At 42.9% G+C, this 20,283-nt stretch overlaps 3 protein-coding genes across 6 annotated transcripts in view; 1 reads left to right on the top strand and 2 right to left on the bottom strand.

Moving 5' to 3' along the window:
* Positions 1 to 2,549, bottom strand: part of APTX (aprataxin) — a 56,245-nt gene extending 53,696 nt beyond the window's left edge. The window contains exon 1 of the mRNA XM_017856503.1: positions 2,470 to 2,549. The gene's annotated coding sequence lies outside the window, so the exon portion shown is untranslated. The remainder of the gene's footprint in view (positions 1 to 2,469) is intronic.
* Positions 172 to 5,547, bottom strand: LOC108518243 (EKC/KEOPS complex subunit LAGE3-like). Of its 2 annotated transcripts, none has more exons than XM_017856511.1 (2): positions 5,473 to 5,547; positions 172 to 845 (listed from the first exon to the last, which is right to left on the bottom strand). In XM_017856511.1, exons 1-2 carry the CDS (start codon positions 5,519 to 5,521, stop codon positions 385 to 387), a joined length of 510 nt encoding a protein of 169 aa, XP_017712000.1. In that variant the 5' UTR covers positions 5,522 to 5,547; the 3' UTR covers positions 172 to 384. The 2 variants fall into 2 exon arrangements, with proteins under 2 accessions (XP_017712000.1, XP_017712001.1); XM_017856512.1 differs by lacking the exon at positions 5,473 to 5,547 and adding an exon at positions 2,470 to 2,563.
* Positions 5,548 to 5,870: 323 nt separating this feature from the next.
* Positions 5,871 to 19,860, top strand: DNAJA1 (DnaJ heat shock protein family (Hsp40) member A1). 3 transcript variants are annotated; one of them, XM_017856499.1, is made up of 10 exons: positions 5,925 to 6,046; positions 6,757 to 6,877; positions 7,165 to 7,303; positions 7,500 to 7,677; positions 10,452 to 10,556; positions 11,000 to 11,227; positions 14,873 to 14,987; positions 17,272 to 17,387; positions 17,715 to 17,815; positions 19,643 to 19,860. In XM_017856499.1, the coding sequence occupies exons 3-10, from the start codon at positions 7,172 to 7,174 to the stop codon at positions 19,808 to 19,810; spliced, it is 1,143 nt and encodes a 380-aa protein (XP_017711988.1). In that variant the 5' UTR covers positions 5,925 to 6,046; positions 6,757 to 6,877; positions 7,165 to 7,171; the 3' UTR covers positions 19,811 to 19,860. The 3 variants fall into 3 exon arrangements, with proteins under 3 accessions (XP_017711986.1, XP_017711989.1, XP_017711988.1); XM_017856497.1 differs by lacking the exon at positions 6,757 to 6,877 and having other exon boundaries at positions 5,871 to 6,046; XM_017856500.1 differs by lacking the exons at positions 6,757 to 6,877; positions 19,643 to 19,860 and having other exon boundaries at positions 5,871 to 6,046; positions 17,715 to 17,836.
* Positions 19,861 to 20,283: the final 423 nt, after the last annotated feature.

Genomic DNA, 20,283 nt, shown 5'->3' with positions numbered 1-20,283 from the left:
TAAGAGAAGAACAAATTGGTGCTGCTCAAAAAAAAAATAAATAAATAAAAATCTGGCCCCAGTTAATTAAAAACTAAATATTCCAAGATATTTAAATTTATACAAACATAAAAAACAGCATTTTAGTTAGGATTTACTTTCCACTTTGTGCTGATAAAATTTTTTTTTTTGTAATAGTAGCTCAGTTTTATTTTCTGTGGTAACAAACATTTAAGAACCAGATGAAACAAGGGGCCCCTGAGTATCCTAAGGCCAGTACAGGCTGACCATGACGCCCTCCCAGGAAAGTAGCAACTATGGGAATTCCCTGCCCTAGGGAAGAATGGATGCACTGCCTAGGAGGAGACGCAAGGTTAGACCTCGCCCCATTTTCCCAGACCAGGCTTAGCGGGAAATGGGGGGCCCAAAGTGCTGCATGGTCTGCACCACCAGAGAAAGATGGTCGAGAAAGTTGATAACGGAAATTCGGAGCAGGCGACAGTCTTCAGCTTCCCAGCGGACGACCAAGATCCTGCCGCTCACTGCGAGATTCTTCCCAACCACCCTTTGGTGGGGCTCAGCATCTGGAGCCAGGGACCCATGGGCAATTTCCGCCTCTAAGGGGGTCGGGAAAGGCACGCTGAGGGTGAATATGTGCGGCCGCATTCCTGGTCCCCTGGCCACAGACGTGGCGTCTCTGCCAGGACCTGAGGCGTGAGGTGGGGGAGCTCCGCCGGCTGGAGCTGCCGCTGTGTCTGCGCCACCGGGGCAGCTGTGGTCACCCTGGCTATCCCCGCAGTTGGCGCTTCCGCCTGCGTCTGCATCCGCGTGTCGCATGACCCGCCGCCGCCGCTCTGACTCCTTTTCTTTTAAATTAAAGAAAAAAGTATAGGTGTAGTTCTACTCATTCAAACCTGGACTCACCTTTTGCTTCACCCAAGTTTGCTCCTACCCTGGCCTCTTCCTCCTCTTCCTCCTTCTGGGCTCCCTACCCCAGGAAGGGCATCTCCAACCATCCTGTTGCTCAAGCCAGAAAGCTGGAAGTCATTCCGCCTCCTCCCCACCTATGCATCCTCACCACGACTCTACCCGAAGACTTTATATGTTTTTATATTTGTATTTATTTTTCTCCCTCTCCATTTCTTCTATTCAGGCCTCATCACTTCTGATCTGATCGCTCACCATAAAAACCTGCTAAGAATCCAACCTTCACATTAGCACCCAACTGATTATTTTGAAATGTAAATGTAATCAAATCGGCTGTAAAACAAGGGTTACACTAAGGATTACAATATGGCAACATTTGTAGTGTTTAGCATAGCGCCTGACAGGTCCTCACAAAAGTGAAAATATGAGGAAAGAGAAAAGAAAAGAAACAAAAAGTCAGCTGTTACAGGTTATATCACCCCACCCTAAAATCCCCCAGTGTCTCTCAAGAGCCTTCAAAATAAAATTCAAACTCTATTAGCATAATGCCCAAGCCCTTATTATTTGGCTCCTGCCAGGCCTCCAGCCATCTCCAGCTACCTCTATGAACACTTATGGCCATGTGGTTATTCAAAGTTATTGGTCAGGCGTGGGGGCTCATGCCTGTAATTCCAGCACTTTGGGAGGCCGAGGCAGGTGGATCACCTGAGGTTGGGAGTTCAAGACTAGCCTGGCCAACATGGAGAAACTCTGTCGCTACTAAAAAATACAAAATTAGCCAGGCGTGGTGGTGCACGCCTGTAATCCCAGCTACTCGGGAGGCTGAGGCAGGAGAATCACTTGAACCCAAGAGGCAGAGGTTGCAGTGAGCCAAGATGGCTCCATTGCACTCCAGCCTGGGCAAAAAGAGAGAAACTCCATCTCCAAAAAAAAAAAGAAAGTATGAAGTATCCCACTGAAAAAAAATATAATGGTAAGAAAAGAAGCCATCCATGACAGCAACAATAAAAAATGCCTAGTAACACATTTAAGAAGAAATGATGAGGACCTAGTTTAAAAAATGAAGAAAGTAAATATACAGTTATATGTTCATGAGTAGGAAGATTCAACATTTTAAACATGTTAATTCTCTCCAAACTGATACATAAAATCACTGCAATCACAATAAAACTCACAATGGGATTTGGGGGGAATCTACCAGAAATATTCCCAAGTTCCTCTGGAAGAATAAACATACTCAAAAAATGCAAGGAATATTCTAAAAAGCAAGAACAATGAAGGGAAGTAGTACCATGTATTTCAGTGGAAATTAAGTATACATTAAAAGTGGTGGCCAGGTGTGGTGGCTCACGCCTGTAATACCAGCACTTTGGGAAGCCAAGGCAGGAGAACTGCTTGAGCCCAGGAGTTCAAGAACAGCCTGGGCAACATAGGAAGACCCTGTCTCTACACACACACACACACAAAAGTTGGGGGGCACATTTCATGTTAGTCAGGAAAAATAAGATTAGTATTAGACAAACTAGCTTGCCATTTGGAGAAAAATAAAGATCAGTTACTTACAAATAATCCTCAGTCCTTACACCAAAATAACTTCTAGATGGAATAAAAAATGTTAAGTTTAAAATGGAACAATGATTCCAGATGCAGTGGCAGGTGTCTGTAGTCCCAAGTACTCAAGAGGCTGAGGCAGGAGAATCACTTGAGCCCAGGAGTTCGAGTCCAGCCTGGGCAACACATCAAGGCTGTTAATTAAAAACAAACAAAAAAGGAAACAATGAAAGTATTAGACGTAACCTGTAAACCTGGGACAGTAGATTTATATCTATAATGCTAGACTGGTAAAGGGGAAGGTGGAGAGAAGAAAAAGGCCAAAAAGGAAGAGTCACAACTTATCTACATAAAATTAAAATCTTTATATGACCCAAAAAAATATATAGATAGATACTAAGTAAAAAGCTAACAATATACTAAGGAAAATAATTGTAACACATGACAGACTAATATCTATCCCTAAAAGTGCTATTATTAAAATAGTGGTATTACACCACAGAAAAATGGTAAAATAATATGAACAGTTGACAGGAGAGTCAGTAAACATTTAAAACATGGTTAAACTTACTAATAAAGAAACTCGAAACAAAAAAAATCACTTTTTATCTCCAAGTTTAGCAAAGATTTTCACAACAAAAGGTAGAATCCCTCATACTGGCAAGGCCTACTCACACACTGCTGGAAGCAGTTACAAACCAATATGGAAACTTATTTATTACAATTTTAAATCTGCATTCATGTTGACTCAGCAATTTCAATTCTAGCTGTCCATCCAACAGAAATACTTGCATGAATACTCAAAGCTATATTTGCTAATTTCTCTGCAGCAGTTTGTAAAACACTGGAAATTGCTGAAATGTTCATCAGTAGGGGAATTATGGTGCCTGCATGCTATGCCATTAAAAATAACAAGGTAGATTAATAATCCTAACATAGTAAGATGACAAAGTGAAAAGGGCAAGTTGTAAAAAGCTTGTATGATCCCATTTCTATACAAACGAAGACCATACACAGTTATTGCTAGTTTTTTTTTTATTTTACGTAAGAATGCTTCTTAAAACTGTTAACTTTTTTGTTAGTTTCGTTTTTAGACAGGGTATTGCTCTGTCGCCCAGGCTGAGGTGCAGTGGTGCAATCACCACTCACTGCAGCCTTGACCTCCCAGGTCCATCTTCCTGCCTCAGCCTCCCAAGCAGCTGGGAGTACAGGCCCACAGCACCACACTAACTCTAATTTTTGTAGAAACGAAGTCTTACTATGTTGCCCAGGCTGGTCTCAAACTCCAGAACTCAAGGGATCCGCCTGCCTAGGCCTCCCAGTGCTAAGATTACAGGCTTGAGCCACCATGCACCCCTTACTCTTCCTTTATTAGCATTTAACACTCAACTGTTTATGTTTCTAGTTCTCTATGTTGTGAGCTGCTTGAAGGCAGGGACCATGACTCACGTGATTTTTTTTTTTTTTCCTGAGACTCAACAGTCTCGCTCTGTCACCCAGGTAGGAGTGTAGTGGCGCCATCTCTGCTCACTGCAACCTCCGCCCCCCAGGTTCAAGCGATTCTCCTGCCACAGCCTTCCGAGTAGGTGGGACTACAGGCACATGCCACCATATCTCGCTAATTTTTTCTATTTTTAGTAGAGAGGGGTTTCACCATGTTGGCCGGGCTGGCCTAGAACTCCTGATCCCAGGTGATCCGCCCACCTCGGCCTCCTAAAGTGCTGGAATTACAGGCGTAAGCCACGGTGCCCGGCCTGACTTACGTGATTTTTGTATTACAAAGCCCTAGTACACTGCCTAGTAATATCAGACGTTTACTAAGGGTTGGTTTAAACTAAAAACGTTATACCAGAAGTGATACTTGAGAAGGCAACACCTAAGATTAAAAAAAATCAGGTGTCTGTCAGCCAAAGCAAAAGCACACAAAGGTGAAAAGGTGTATATGGGAAACTACAGATAGTTCTGTCACTGGAATGCAGTTAAAATTAATGAAAGAGGAAAGGCTGAAGAGGCAGCATGACCATGCTTCCAAGGATAAAGTTCAAAATTCTTAGCGTAGCATATACACCAACAAAGGCATGCCCTAACTAGCTCTGAAGCCTCACCTCCGGCTATTCTAGCTCCCTTAGCTCTGGATATATCCAATTAGTTCCAATTTCCTAAAAACACCATATTCTTCCAAACCTTAGTATAGCCTTCCCCTGTGCTTTGTCCATTGCTCTTCTCCCATTTTCAAAACTCGGCTCAATTGCCACTTTTCCCAAGGAAACTCTCTGATCTATCACGTCTAATAGGAGGCTCTCCGTACTGACTTCTACCTCATGGTTTCCCTGGCAGTCTGTTGCCTTGTTGGCTTCTCACTGAAGTCTAACTGGGGTTTTTCAACTCTGCATCTCCTGTTTTTTGTTTTAAATCGAGACGGGGTTTCACCATGTTGCTCGGGCTGGTATCAAACTTCCAGCTCAAGCAATCAGTCCACGCTGGCGTCCCAAAGTTCTGGGATTACACGCGTGAGCCACTGAGCCTGGCAAACTCCATCTTTCTTGGTGCTAGATACTGACATATCTGTTGTGCCCCTGGATAAAGAAACGGACCCCAATTCCCATTCAGCCCCCGTGGTACCATTTTAAAGTCCAAGGTCTCACGTTGCAGATTGTACATCCAGGTTCACTGACCCGTAAAATTTAAAAGTTGGGTCAAATAATTAAACAAATTGTTTTAGACACTCTTGCTGCTACTCTGTAGCCAAACTGGGTGAAAACCTGACCAGAGGTCCACGGCCCTCCGTGCATCAAAGACGGTTCAAACGTTTCACTGATTAGCTCAGTCCCAGACACTCTGCGCTCAATCTGCAGGAGTCGGCGAGGTTCAGGACAGATAACATGTGTCTAGGGGCCTGGACTTGCACAAAGAGCCCTAAAAACTTCACAATTTGATGAATTAAGCCGCCTTGGACCGCGCGTGAAAAGCAGCAAGACCCAAGGCGTATGCTATTGGTCTGGAGACTAGACCCACCTGGCTCAAGCATTTCTTGCTCAGTGGGTTCCCTGAAAGAGGAGCCCATAGGAGGGTGGGAGGGGGGCAAGACTGTTCCAAGAGCTTTCCCCTTTCACAGACAGCTCCAGCTGGATCACTGTACCCGAGCCCTTCCCGCCCTCGCGGGCGGAGGCTGCCACCCCACAGGTTTGGGAACGCTAGGACTTGCACTGCTCCTGAGCCATGGCCCGCCAGCCGGAGACTTCCGCACTCTCGGGCTTGCTGAGTGGAGAAAAGGGCTCCAGAAGATTCCACGAGCGTCGGGAAGCCGGGTTAGCACCAACCCCCACAAGGCCTTTCGGCGCAGCTCCTCCCGACCCGTGCGCCCCCGCGCCGTCGCCCCGGTAACCGCTGGGCGGTGGCAGCGGCCGAGAGGGGCGGGACTTCCGGCGGATGACGCGCCCCGGTTCGGCTACAAAAGACGACGGCTGCGGCGCGCCCGGCGGAACTTTCCAGAACGCTCGGTGAGAGGTGGAGGAGCGGTAACTGCCCGAGCTGCTCACAGCTCCGCGCTCCTTCCCGCTCCCTCACACACCGGGGTCAGCCCGCACCGGTGAGTTTGAGCCCTCGAGCTTTCCCCAGTCCCCTGGCTGGCGCCATCGGCTCCGGGAAACCGATGGAGCCGCGGTCCGGAGGCCGTTGGCCGCGTGGGCAGGAGCGTTGTCAGTTCCTGGGCCCACGATTTCCCTTTTGGAGGGCTGGTGCGGTGCCCTGGCAACCCATCTCCGGGACGCACAGTGAATGGGCCCGAGACCTTTCCTAGACCTCCCTCCGTACCCAGCCTGGGATCTCCAAGGAGCTGCTGCCTTCGCCTGTCCGTCCGTGCGCGCCCCCGCGGCCCCTCTTCCCGTCCGCGCTTGGTGTTTTGGGGGGCGGGGGGGGGGGTGTTGGCGACCCTGCGCACGCGCACAGAGAGCTAGGGGCGAGGGGATGCGTGGGGAGCCGGGCGGAGGCTGCGGCTTTCGCTTTCTCTTTCCCTGCCTCCCCTCCTTTTCTTTGTTGAGGGCTGGGCTTTCCCCTCCGCCACTTGGTTCCAGGGTGAGAGGGAGAAGGGAAGGAAATCTTAACGGTCGGCGCCAAGTGCAAGGGGAAACCTGGCAGGTAAACTCTGCCAGCCTGAGGGGCGAGAGGGATTCGGCCGTGGAAGTGGAGAAGCTGTAAGCCGTGGGCGGTAGAGGGTTTGCTGTGTGGAGCTGGTAATCTGCTTTATAAATCTCTCCCCCCCCCCCCCAACTCTGTGCCCACATGTTTTTTTCTGGAAAGTGTATGGAGTTTATCAGATTTACCAAAGACGGTGATAGTGTAATGACCAGTAAACTGAACATAACAGTGCTGCTTTTGGTTACAACTGTCACCGCCTCTAAGGGAAACGGGAAGAATCCAGGTAATAGTTGTGTTATATTAGTATGGAAGCTTTGGTGTGGGAGAATGGGAACCAGGTGCTACAAGGCGGCTCTCGAATTACTTCCCAGTAATGATTATTAGTTTGTTTTGTCTGTTGGAGTTTATAGCTGAATTATCCCAGGAATTGTTACCTTTTTGGTGAAACTTAGGGGCAGTGGTGTTCTTATAATCGGATTTGGCAAAGAGATTGTTCGGCCTTAGCTCTCATTTTTATTAATTAAAAACTACCAGTTGAAAGCCGATTAAAGTTGCATTTTCTTATTTCAGGCAGAAGATGGTGAAAGAAACAACTTACTACGATGTTTTGGGGGTCAAACCCAATGCTACTCAGGAAGAATTGAAAAAGGCTTATAGGAAACTGGCCTTGAAGTACCATCCTGATAAGAATCCAAATGAAGGAGAGAAGGTGAGTAGTGTATACTCTTAAACATATCTGAATAGTTCTTTGCTAGATGTATAGTATTTCTATTATGATCTGAAATCGAGTATCTAATATAGTAATTATGATCACTTCTCGGTCTTTTTAGTTAAGATCAAGTGTAATGTAGCCAGGTAACACTTGTTTTTTAAAAAAAAATGAAATTCACTCTTTTCTCAAACAGTTTAAACAGATTTCTCAAGCTTACGAAGTTCTCTCTGATGCAAAGAAAAGGGAATTATATGACAAAGGAGGAGAACAGGCAATTAAAGAGGGTGGAGCAGGTGGCGGTTTTGGCTCCCCCATGGACATCTTTGATATGTTTTTTGGAGGAGGAGGAAGGATGCAGAGAGAAAGGAGAGGTAAGAATCTAGTCTTTGTGCAGCTAACTAAAGTTAGCTGTTGGTCAGAGAAATTTCTCTGTTGGTCAGAGAAATCACCCATTTTAAATGCTTGTTTACATGTTGGTATAATGTTGCAAACTGACCACAGACTGCCTCTGATTTATGGTGTCGTGTTTTTTGTTGTTGTTTTGTTTTTTGTTTTTGAGATGGAGTTTCCCTCTTACTGCCCAGGCTGGAGAGCAACGGCGTGATCTCAGCTCAGGGCAACCACCACTTCCTGGGTTCAAGCGATTCTCCTGCCTCAGCCTCCCAAGTAGCTGGGATTACAGGCATGGCCACCCCACCCCGCTAATTTTGTATTTTTGTAGAGATGGGGTTTCACCATGTTGGTCACGCTGGTCTTGAACTGCCAACCTCAGGTGATCCGCCTGCCTTGGCGTCCCAGAGTGCTGGGATTACAGGTGGGAGCCACCATGCCCGGCCAATGGTGTTTTTTTTTTTAATGAGATTTAAAGGACCTAAAAAAACAGCCAATAGAGTGGTAGCAAATGACTGCTTCCAAAAATCTTAGATGTTATCAAACAAATTATGAGAACAGAACAGGTGCTGTGGCTCATGCCTGTAATCCCAGCACTTTGGGAGGCCGAGGTAGGTGGATCACATGAGGTCAGGGTTTGAGACCAGCCTGGCCGAGATGGTGAAACCCCATCTCTACAAAAAATACAGAATTAGCTGGGTGTGGTGGTGGGCGTCTGCAATCCCAACTCCTCTGGAGGCTGAGGCCGGAGAATCACTTGAACCCTGGAGGCAGAGGTTGCAGTGAACCGAGATCGCGCCACTGCACTCGAACCTGGGCAACAGGAGTGAATCTCTGTCTCAAAAAAAAAAAAAATACAAAAATTAGCCAAGTGTGGTGGTGCGTGCCTATAATCCCAGTTACTTGGGAGACAGGCAGGAGAATCACTTGAACCCGGGAGGTGGAGGTTGCAGTGAGCTGATACCGCACCATTGCACTCCAGCCTGGGCGACACAGCGAGACTCCGTCTCAAAAAAACAAAAGGAGAAAGTATATAGCAATATAATTTTCCAAGTCCTTCTTACAGATCTTATTTGGTGTTCCCTCACTCCCCAAAGGAATTCGATGGTAGGTACAGTGGCCTTTTTCAAATAAGAGTAAGTTAAAGTTGAGAAACGTAAAACTTTTTCAAGCTCATATAGCAAACCAACAGAGCCAGGGCTGAAAACTGGTTTGTTGCCTGCCACCTATCTAATGTTGCTTCAGCTTTATTGTGTCAAAATTATGTATTTATTTATCAGGAAAGTGGCCTATGGGCTCTAGAAATACTGCTCATAGGAATAAAGTGTTTAAGTCAAGAGAAATTAGTCTCACTTTATTCCCAGTATAGTGTATACAAACAAGGGCTGATGAGCAGAACCAGTTTTAGAACGAATGGCCAAGCCATTAAGTTTCACTTTGAGCTTCTAAGATACTTAAACTCCTTAAAAAGAAAGTCCACAATCCATATCACTTGCTTAGTAAATTGGTAGAATTTGTCCACAAAACAGTAGTGGTGGTTTTTCACTTACCTTACAAAGAACTGACCTGCAGGTTAACATTGGCAAGCTCTTTTATGTGGCTTTAGATCATATTGAGAGGTTATTTTTGGGGAAATGTGCTTCATCAAGCTCTAGAAGCTCTATTTTTGCTTCCTTATACTCTCAACACTGTACAAAATAAGAGCAGCTAGATTTTAGTGTGCCAAAACTAAAGGTGGAACTTATAAGCAGAAGGACATAATTAATGGTATTTCATGCTTGATTAGAAAGTAAAAATGTTTATTAGGCATGTACAGAAACGAGTTTGAGAACTCTTTTCAGTTGGTGGAAAGGCAGTAATATTTGAATAAGTCCTTGTGGAAGGATCACTAGCTAGGAACTTACAACTTATTAGCAGGTGACTTCATATTTCTAACCTCAGTGTCTTTATGAGATCTTGACCTTCCATTTCCCATTCTGATTTAAGTGAAGTAAGGCACTCCTTAGGAGCCACTGGCCATGTGTGGCTCCATTAATTTAAGACAAAAACAAAACTACAGTTTCTTAGTCTGGCCACATTTACATGCTCAATAAGCACATGTGATTGGTGGCTGCTGTGTTGGATAGAACAGATATGAAACATTTATCACTGCAGAAAGTTCTGTTGGGCAATTCTATTATAAAAGGTATGAGAAATTTTGCCTTTAAAACAACCGGTGCTGGCCCAGTAGTAAATGGGCTGTTTTCTACTAAATCAGGAAGAAGTAGAAATGGATACTTTTCTGTGGTGACTCAATAAATGCATCAACTTCCCTGGCCAATCTTGATTAATGAGAATTTACTGTGCTACAGAATTTTTGGATGAAGTAATTGGCCACGTTGCTCAATACGGTACGAAGTGAAAGCTTCAAAGCATATATTGTGACAGAAATGAATGTTTGGATTATTGTGAAATGTGCCCTTTTAAATAACATTGGTTTTTCTCAAGTGACTTTGAGGTTAATGTTTCTGCTTACCATATTTCCAAGATGGTCATGTCTATGCCCTTAGGCAGATATTTAATTTCTGACCTGATTTTCCCTCATCTGTGATGACATCACAGTTTGGGGATATTCTGTGTATATAGTAGGTAGTCAGCAGGTGCACCTTGTGAGGTTCATCTTTTATTGTCCTTTCACATTTTTTATGGTGCTTTTAGCACAAATAAGAAAGATTCAACATCAAACAGATTTGTAATGAGAAATATTTTGTTTTAGGCAAAAATGTTGTACATCAGCTCTCAGTAACCCTAGAAGACTTATATAATGGTGCAACAAGAAAACTGGCTCTGCAAAAGAATGTGATTTGTGACAAATGTGAAGGTATGGGGTTTTTTTTGTTTTGTTTTTTGTTTTTTTAAACGTCTTTAATATGACACCTGAAAATGGAGCTAAGACTTCCTGGATATGTAAAATTGACTCAGGTACACTGTAGATTTTGGGGGAGGGGAGGGCTGATACAAGGAAAACCAACTGAAAACCTGCCACCTGAAGAAATAACAGCACTTTTTTCTGTGTATGTTTTAAATATAATTGGGATCAAGCTAGTTTGGTATCTTTTTTGTAATAAGTAAAAGTTATTTATTGGAAATGAGGTATGTTCTAATAAGAATAAAACATTAAAATGATTTCATCAGTTATATATATTCAGAGGGTAGCATTCCATCAGACTTTGAAAATATTAAAAGTACAGCATTTAGGAATTGTCATTTACTACTGTATACACTACTAATTCATACGTTATTCAATTTTCTTTTTAAATTTAGGTAGAGGAGGTAAGAAAGGAGCAGTAGAGTGCTGTCCCAATTGCCGAGGTACTGGAATGCAAATAAGAATTCATCAGATAGGACCTGGAATGGTTCAGCAAATTCAGTCTGTGTGCATGGAGTGCCAGGGCCATGGGGAGCGGATCAGTCCTAAAGATAGATGTAAAAGCTGCAACGGAAGGAAGATAGTTCGAGAGAAGAAGATTCTAGAAGTTCATATTGACAAAGGTGAGTTCTGAGCTACTTACTCTGAAGTCTTGAATGCTGTGGCAGATTTATTAACATTTTATAGTTGTTTAAAAACTATTCTTAATTAGGTTATATATGATCCTATCACTCAGAAATAGATCTTAGCAGCATAATATATAATGTTCTTCCATCCAGACATAATTTTACATATTGGTATATTACTAATAGAAAATAAGGAATCTCCTCATTTAATATAAACAGGATCATCTTTTGAAATCAGTGGTCCTGTAAATGATTGAATACTGTTCCAAACTTAATTCTCTGCTGTTAAACCATCGTTCTTCTATCTTTTAAAAAATCAGAATGAAGTTATTTGAACGCATTCTTAATTAAGAGTTATTAGATCAAGGGATAGGCATACTTTTAAGGATTTGAGAAGGGAGTTAAGTGAAGAATTGGGTCTCATTAAAATTCATGGATTTTTTTGTTTTTTCGGAGACAGAGTTTCGCTCTCATTTCCCAAGCTGGAGTGTGCAATGGCACGATCTCAGCCCATTGCAGCATCTGCCTCCCAGGTTCAAGCAATTCTTCTGCCTCAGTCTACCAAGTAGCTGGGATTACAGGCACCCAGCACCACGCCTGGCTAATGTTTTGTATTTTTAGTAGAGACGGGGGTTTCACCATGTTGGCCAGGCTAATCTCGAACACCTGACCTCAGGTGATCACCTGCCTCGGCCTTCCAAAGTGCTAGGATTACAGGCATGAGCTACCACACCTGGCCTCATGTTTATTTTTTAAACTAATGGACGTGTTTTCTATTCTTTGTTTTTTTCCTGAGATAGAGTCTTGCTCTGTTGCCCAGGCTTGAGTGCAGTGATGCCATCTTGGCTCACTCTAACCTCCACCTCCCAGGTTCAAGTGATTCTCCTACCTCAGCCTCCCAGGTAGCTGGGACTACAGGTGTCTGCCACCATACCTGACCTGGACTTGTTTAAATAAACGTATTGGTCTACTTAATTGGCTTACTTGCCCATCTGTTGTATTTAAATGCTCCATTAATTGATTTGAAAGAATTTAGACTACTTTTCCTTTTTTTTAAGACTTGACACTTCTCTACCTATTGGGCTCCAGATTTAGAAATAATTATATAACTTTTTTTTTTTTTGGGGATTTGATTTGTCAGTTTTAAATTTTACTCTTGTCAACTTACAAAACTTTTAAAATGTGTTATGGCAATACATTGCAGAAATTTTAAGAAATGTATGTAACCCCAGAAGGAAACTTAAATCAACATTATGGTAATCTCTTCAGATTTTGCTGTTTTTAAATGGGTCTACTATTATACTGTACTATGGTGTGATACCAATCTGGAACTGTTAATATACAAATCTACATTAACATAAGTGGCTGCAATAGGATTCTATCATGTGACTCATTATACTGGCCTCTCTGACCCCCAGGGTTTTCTACCCAAGAATGTAGTACATTGAAAGGTAAAAATAAGTTTCCTTGGCCAGTTGTTGAACTTAATGTGTTTCCCACTTAGTGGGCCCATGCCTGGGGTTTATACTTTGAGGTGTTCTTGATACCAATAGCTTATAGAGTAAGTCTTTACTTAACGTTGATAGGTTCTTGGAAACTGAGACTTCTAGCAGAATGACCTCAAATAATGTCATGCAGGTCCTCAAATAATGTCATGTCACTGTAACACAGCCGAGGGGGAAAGAACCTATCAACAATGAACTCTAACTGAGAACTTGAAATTAATGCCCTCAGCAAGTGAAGGCATTTGTGCTATGCCTACCTTTGCTCTTCATTCAGGAAAACCTAGCTGAGTTTGCTTCCCTAGCATAACAAGTTATTTTGCCTCAATACACGATTAAAGACAGATTAATTTTGTCAGTATGTGATAATGATAGGGCTTTTAAGTCCTTATTTAAGAGGTACATACTGAAGTATTTGTGGGCTAATGGATGTGGTTGGAGTTTACTTGAAAGTATATGTGGGGGCCATGGGTAGGGGTATAATACATGAAATATTAGTCATGGGTTAGTAACTGCTGAAGCTAAATTGGATGGATATGTAGGAATTCATTGTACTGTTGGCTCTTTTTATACAGGTTTAATATTTTCCATACTAAAAGGTGAAACACGATTGCTCTGTTAGGTAACCAGAGTGATCTTGGGAAATAATCAGGAGATAACTGCTTCGGTGTAACATTCTACAAACACAGGTTTTCTTTTTTTTGAGACGGAGTCTTGCTCTGTCGCCCAGGCTGGAGTGCAGTGGCCGGATCTCAGCTCACTGCAAGCTCCGCCTCCCGGGTTCACGCCATTCTCCTGCCTCAGCCTCCCGAGTAGCTGGGACTACAGGCGCCCGCCAGGTCGCCCGGCTAGTTTTTTGTATTTTTTTAGTAGAGACGGGGTTTCACCATGTTAGCCAGGATGGTCTCGATCTCCTGACCTCGTGATCCGCCCGTCTCGGCCTCCCAAAGTGCTGGGATTACAGGCTTGAGCCACCGCGCCCGGCCAAACACAGGTTTTCTTACATGAGTTACGTTGTAAGAGTTGTTGTCCAAACCCTTACTGAACTAAAACATGTGGGTCAGAGGTGAGGGGTAGGGAAGTCTCAGTAAAAAAAAAAAAAAAAAAAAAAGCATGTTTAAGAATTTTTTGCCCTGTTAGAAAATACTCCTCTCCCTGTGTTTTATGGACCACATGGGCTAAGGGAGGGTCTAGCGCTGATTGTTTTGTTTGCTTGCTTGTTTTAATTTAAATGACACAAGGTCTGGAACTCCTGTGCTCCAGGGTGCTATCCTCAGGGTATCCTCCTGACTCTGCCTCCCAAAATGTAGTTACCCTTTTTTAAGGGGACTATACTGAATAGTTCTTAACAATAACAGATTTTCAGGCACAGGGGCTCAAGTCTGTAATCCTAACACTATAGGAGGCCGAGACAGGAGGATCCCTTGAGCCCAGTAGTTCAAGACTAGCCTGAGCAACATGACAACCCCCGTCTCTATTTAAAAATAAAAATTAAAAAAAGCTGGTCCCCAGCTACTCGGGAGGCTGAGGTGGGAGGATCACTGGAGCCCAGGAGATGGAGGCTGCAGTGAGCCCTGTTTGTGCCACTGCACTCCAGCCTAGGCAACAGAGCAAGATCCTATCTCAAGAAAAGATTATAGATTTAACATTTTTTTAGTTTTATATATAAATATTACAATAGAGAGAAGGGTTTTGATTTGCATTGCTCTTAGACTTAATAGAAGTAATTTGATGTGTTATAAGTAATGAAATTGAAATAGTTAATTAACATTTTTTGGTTATAACCAGTGTTTGCCAGTCATGGTTTAGTACCAGCATATACCTGTTTAGTTAATACTCTCAACATTGCTAATGAGGTGTAGGTGTCTGTGGGAAAGTTGAAACTTGGAAAGGATATGCAGCTTCCCCAGGGTAATCCAGCCAGTGAATAGCAGCTCTGAGATTTGAAGGCTGGTCTCTTTGCCCCTAGAGTTTGTGTTCTCCACTATGATACCTTTTTTCAGGAGCAAATTGGACTGAACTACTTAAGTGGGCTTTCTTAGTTATTTCTGTGATTTTTACACATAAACAAACATGTATAGATTTTATGATTCTGACCTTAGTTGGATATTTAATAAGAGTATAAAATTAATGTTTTTAGGCATGAAAGATGGCCAGAAGATAACATTCCATGGTGAAGGAGACCAAGAACCAGGACTGGAGCCAGGCGATATTATCATTGTGTTAGATCAGAAGGACCATGCTGTTTTTACTCGGTAAAGACTTATCAACCACTCAAACTGATATCTTACATATTTGGGTTGTTGGTTTTGGTTTTTTTGTTTGTTTGTTTGTTTGTTTTGAAGTGTTCTCCATTACTTTTGGAACCTATTTCCTGGAAAAAGATTGTTAACCATTGTTTGGATCATAAGAGGTTGAATACATAAGATCAGATTTTTAGCTTTTTGTCTCTTAAGTATGGAACGTTGAAAATGTGTTTCAATTAGATGTTTTGTGTGAACCTAAATAGCAGATGGCTGGGGAAAACATCCCTGGACAAAAATTTGCCCTCAATCTTTGTAAAACAATTTAAGTGCCTTAAAACTCTCACCAGTTTTCAATCCCAAGTTTATGATAAAGTTGAATTGCTTTTAATTGTAAATACCCAAAAGCATCTCTGTAGGAAACTTAAATTAGAACAATACAAAGTATAAATTCAGGTCTACCATTTTGAACTAAATAATGAGTATGATGAACACTGAAGCGCAAGAAAAATTTATGATTAACAGCACATGTTTGTGTCAAATATGTCCATGGCTAACATAACAGACCCTCTGTGCATGCTATATTCCCAGCAACTTGGGAGGCTGAGGTGGGAGGATCACTTGAGGCCAGGAGTCCTAGCTACTGGGGAGGCCGAGGCAGGAGAGTGGCTTGAATTCAGGAGTTCAAGGTTATGATCATGCCACTGCATTCTAGCCTGGGTGACAGTAAAAACGCATCTTTCTTTTTTTTTAAATGGACTGGAGGTGAAATTGGGAACATCTTAACTGGTTTAGAATGAAATAATATTTTGGCTGGGTTTGGTGGCTCACGCCTGTAATCCCAGCACTTTGGGAGGCCAAGGTGGGTGGTCAGGAGTTCAAGACCAGCCTAGCCAACATGGTGAAATGCCATCTCTGCTAAAAATACAGAAATTAACCAGGCGTGGTGGCAGGCCCTGAGACAGGAGAATCACTTGAACCGGGGAGGCGCGGAGTTCGCAGTGAGTTGAGATGGCGCCATTGCGCTCCAGCCTGGGCAAAAAGAGCAAAACTTGGTCTCAAAAAAAAGACTAATATTTTACAAATGTCTGAAGACAATGGGAAATGTTGTCAAGCTCAGGATTTTGATGCTGTCATTTGAGAAGAGCATTAAAGATGCTTTATTTATTTATTTATTTATTTATTTATTTATTTATGAGACGGTGTTTCACTTAACAAGCCCAGGCTGGAGTGCAATGGTGCGATCTTGGCTCACGGCAGCCTCCAACTCCCGGGTTCAAGCGTTTCTTTCACCTCAGCCTCCCGAGTAGCTGGAATTACAGGTGCCTGCCACCATGCCCAGCTAATTTTTGTATTTTTAGTAGAGACGGGTTTCACCATGTTGACCAGGCTGGCATTGAAATCCTGACCTTAGGTAATCCACCTGCCTTGGCCTCCCAAAGTGTTGGGATTAGAGGTCTGAGCCACTGTGCCTGGCCCAAAGGTGTTCTATTAATGTGGGTTGGAAAATAGGAAAGTCTAAGCATGAGAAAGGAGGAAGTGGGCTGTTACGTTATATATGAAAGGTTGTGTTCACTTACAGTATGCCAGGAACTATTATTTCAGGTACATCAATGAGGAAATTCTTACAGCCCCTTTAAATTGGACGTATCCTCATTGTTTAATTTCATAAAGCCTAAATTATCTAGGACCCTGCCCGGGCTAGAGTGCAGTGGCATGATCTCAACTCACTGCAACCTCTGCCTCCAGGTTCAAGTGATTCTCCTGCCTCAGCCTCCTGAGTAGCTGGGACTACAGGTGTGCGCCACCATGCCTGGCTGATTTTTTGTATTTTTAGTAGAGATGGGATTTCACCATGTTGGCCAGGCTGGTCTTGAACTCCAGACCTTAGGTGATCCACCCTCCACAGCCTCCCAAAGTGCTGGAATTACAGATGCGAACCACAGCGCCCGGCCTAACCCTCACTCTTGTGAGTTTTTTGTGTTTTTTTTTCCTCTGAGAAACCAGATTTAAAATTAGGTAATAAAACAATTCACAGATGGTAAATGGTAAAGGCTGCCTAGGCTGCCTAGAGTGTGTGGAATGACTTTGAAACCTTATCTAGGAAACAGGGCTGGCAGGTTCCACATGTTTGTTCTTCCCAGATCTCTGCTCTGTTTGATTTTTACGATTGGGGAAGAAAAGGGTGTCTTTGTAAAAGACCCTTTGCTTTTATTAAACAAAAAAACAGCTTGCTTTGGTACATCTACTGATTGGTGATTTGAAAAATATAAATAATGTGTCATATTTTATGCAGACGAGGAGAAGACCTTTTCATGTGTATGGACATACAGCTGGTTGAAGCATTGTGTGGCTTTCAGAAGCCAATATCCACTCTTGACAACCGAACCATAGTCATCACCTCTCATCCAGGTATGGGAACTAGGCAAGCTTAAGCTTCTCTTTTCTGTTCTAGTATTTTCCTCGTCTACCAATAACAAAGTGTAGTTGTAGGCACTGAGGGAAACCCATTGTTTTTCTTTCTTGGTTACATATCCTCTGGGCTGAGATGAAGTTATAAAGTGTTGGCTTTCTTAGCAGCCCTTGGAAAACCCGTAAGTGAAAGGTAACAGGATTGTTTTGCCACATAAGTTTTATTCCTGCCAATGAGCTGCTAGGACAGTGCTCTTGTTCTTTATATTCCCTGCCTCATAAAAATGTGACCGTACTTAAGGAAGAACTTGGCTTCAATGTTTTTAGGTCAGATTGTCAAGCATGGAGATATCAAGTGTGTACTAAATGAAGGCATGCCAATTTATCGTAGACCATATGAAAAGGGTCGCCTAATCATCGAATTTAAGGTAAGCTGTAAAGTACTTTAAGAATATTTGAGAAAATTAGCTTACTAAAACCTGATAAAAAAGTAAAATTTCAGCCAGGTGCAGTACCTCATGCCTGTAATCCCCGCATTTTGAGAGGCTGAGGCAGGAGGATCCCTTGAGTCCAGGAGTTTGAGAACAGCCTGGGCAACATAGTGAAACCCTGTCTCTTTAAAAAAAAAAAAAAAAAAAAAATTAAAATTTCTGAATGCCAAGCAACCTGAAACTTAACATTTTTTGTTACTCAGCAAGAAATACATGGATCTGGCCACGTGCCACTGGCACACGCCTATAATCCCAGTGTTTTGGGAGGCCAAGACAGATGGATCGCTTGAGCTCAGGAGTTCAAGGCCAGCCTGGGCAACATGACAAAACCCCACCTCTACAAAAAATACAAAAATTTAGCCAGGCATGGTGGCACGCACCTATAGTCCCAGCTACTCAGGAGGCTGAAGTGGGAGGATTGCTTAAGCCTAGGTGGTCAAGGCTTTAGTGAATCAAGATCATGTCACTGTACTTCAACCTGGGTGACAGAATGAGACCCTGTCTCAAAAAAAAAAAAATTACCTAATACTACTGATTCCTGTCATGTTGAGCATTCTTTGTTGAGGATGGGTTTTTTTGCATCATTAATTGGATATTTAAAGATAGGTTGTGGGGCCAGGCGCGGTGGCTCAAGCCTGTAATCCCAGCACTTTGGGAGGCTGAGACGGGCGGATCACGAGGTCAGGAGATCGAGACCATCCTAGCTAATATGGTGAAACCCCGTCTCTACTAAAAAATACAAAAAACTAGCCGGGCGAGGTGGCGGGCGCCTGTAGTCCCAGCTGCTCGGGAGGCTGAGGCAGGAGAATGGCGGGAACTCGGGAGGCGGAGCTTGCAGTGAGCTGAGATCCGGCCACTGCACTCCAGCCTGGACGACAGAGCGAGACTCTGTCTCAAAAAAAAAAAAAAAAAGAAAGGTTGGGGGGGGGGGGGGGGGGACAAGTGGGTATTTTACTAATGAAAGGTTGTAACTGGCATCTTAAAGTTTGGAGGCGCTTTACAATAATTGTAGATTTCTTGGCAAAGTAGTGTAATGCTTGATTTGTTAATAGGTATAAAGCAATCCAGTCATTTTTCTCAGTCTTAAATTGGCCTGTCACCACAAAAATATTAATTAAAACTTTTTTTTCCTTTTTGAGACGGAGGAGTCTTGCTCTGTCACCCAGGCTGGAGTGCAGTTCAGGCAAGTCTCCTGCCTCAGCCCCCTGAGTAGCTGGGATTACAGGTGCCCGCTGCCATGCTGGGATTTTTAGTAGAGATGGGGTTTCACCATATTGGCCAGGCTGGTCTCAAACTCCTGACTTCAGGTGATCTGCCCACCTCAGCCTCCCAAAGTGTTGGGATTTGTCATCCCAATTGTATGAGCCACCGCACCTGGCCTAAAAACATCTTTGGCTAAGAAAGAACTACCCTTTTGAGAGTAAGAATAGCTTTGTTTAAATATCTCGTAAGAAGAGTTAGGCTGTTGCAGGATGGGTTTTGGTATTAAAAAGTCAGTTTGCTGGATAGAACAATGGTTGTTAAAGTGCAGTTTTATTTAATACAATCATTTTTAATAAAGCCTGGCTTTTGGTCATAATCCTTGAGCTCTAGTTCAGAGTATGCTATGAATTGTGCCTTTTAAGAGTCTGTTCCGAGATTGGCAGATTCACTTAAATATTACGTGTTTACATGTCTTTTTCTGGGGAAAATGGGTCCATGATACTAATGATACTAAGGAGCTAATGATGAAATCAGATATGAACAGTAAAATTTCTTTCGAAGGTAAACTTTCCTGAGATGGCTTTCTCTCTCCTGATAAACCTGTCTTTGCTGGAAAACTCCTACCTGAGAGGAACGAAGTGGAAGAGACTGATGAGATTGATTCAAGTAGAACTGGTGGATTTTGATCAAATCAGGAAGACGGCGCCAATTACAATGAGAAGCATATGAGGATGATGAACATCATCCCAAGAGGTGGTGTTCAGTGTCAGGACCTCTTAATGGGCCCAGTGAATAACACTCCTGCTGGCCATTTAATGTGCATTAGTGAATAATGAAGGACTGTAATCATAATATGCTCACTACTTGCCTTTGTTTTTTGTTGTTATATTCAACTATAGTAGTGGTTTTTTAAAGTTAAAATGAAGAATAACGCCCAAATATAAAAGCTCCTGACTTGGCATAGTAATGTATAATGATTCTCGTGTTGCAGATGAGTTAATACCTGTAAAAACTACAGAAGTCCCCTAGCATTTCTAGGACCAAACCTTGTAATTGACCTTCAGCTATGTACGTGGCAAGCTAGACTGGAAATGCTTAGGTATATTGTGTTGCTTCAGTGTATGGACCCTTCTTCATTGTTAACTATGAAACGTAAAACTCTGTATTAACTGGCAATGAAGGAAAAAAAATTGTAGAGAAAT

The sequence above is a fragment of the Rhinopithecus bieti genome, unplaced genomic scaffold (assembly GCF_001698545.2).
Source record: "Rhinopithecus bieti isolate Rb0 unplaced genomic scaffold, ASM169854v2 scaffold_44986, whole genome shotgun sequence".
Lineage (NCBI taxonomy): Eukaryota > Metazoa > Chordata > Mammalia > Primates > Cercopithecidae > Rhinopithecus > Rhinopithecus bieti.
Note: the sequence above shows the minus strand (reverse complement) of the source record. Positions and strands in the feature narration are given on the sequence as shown.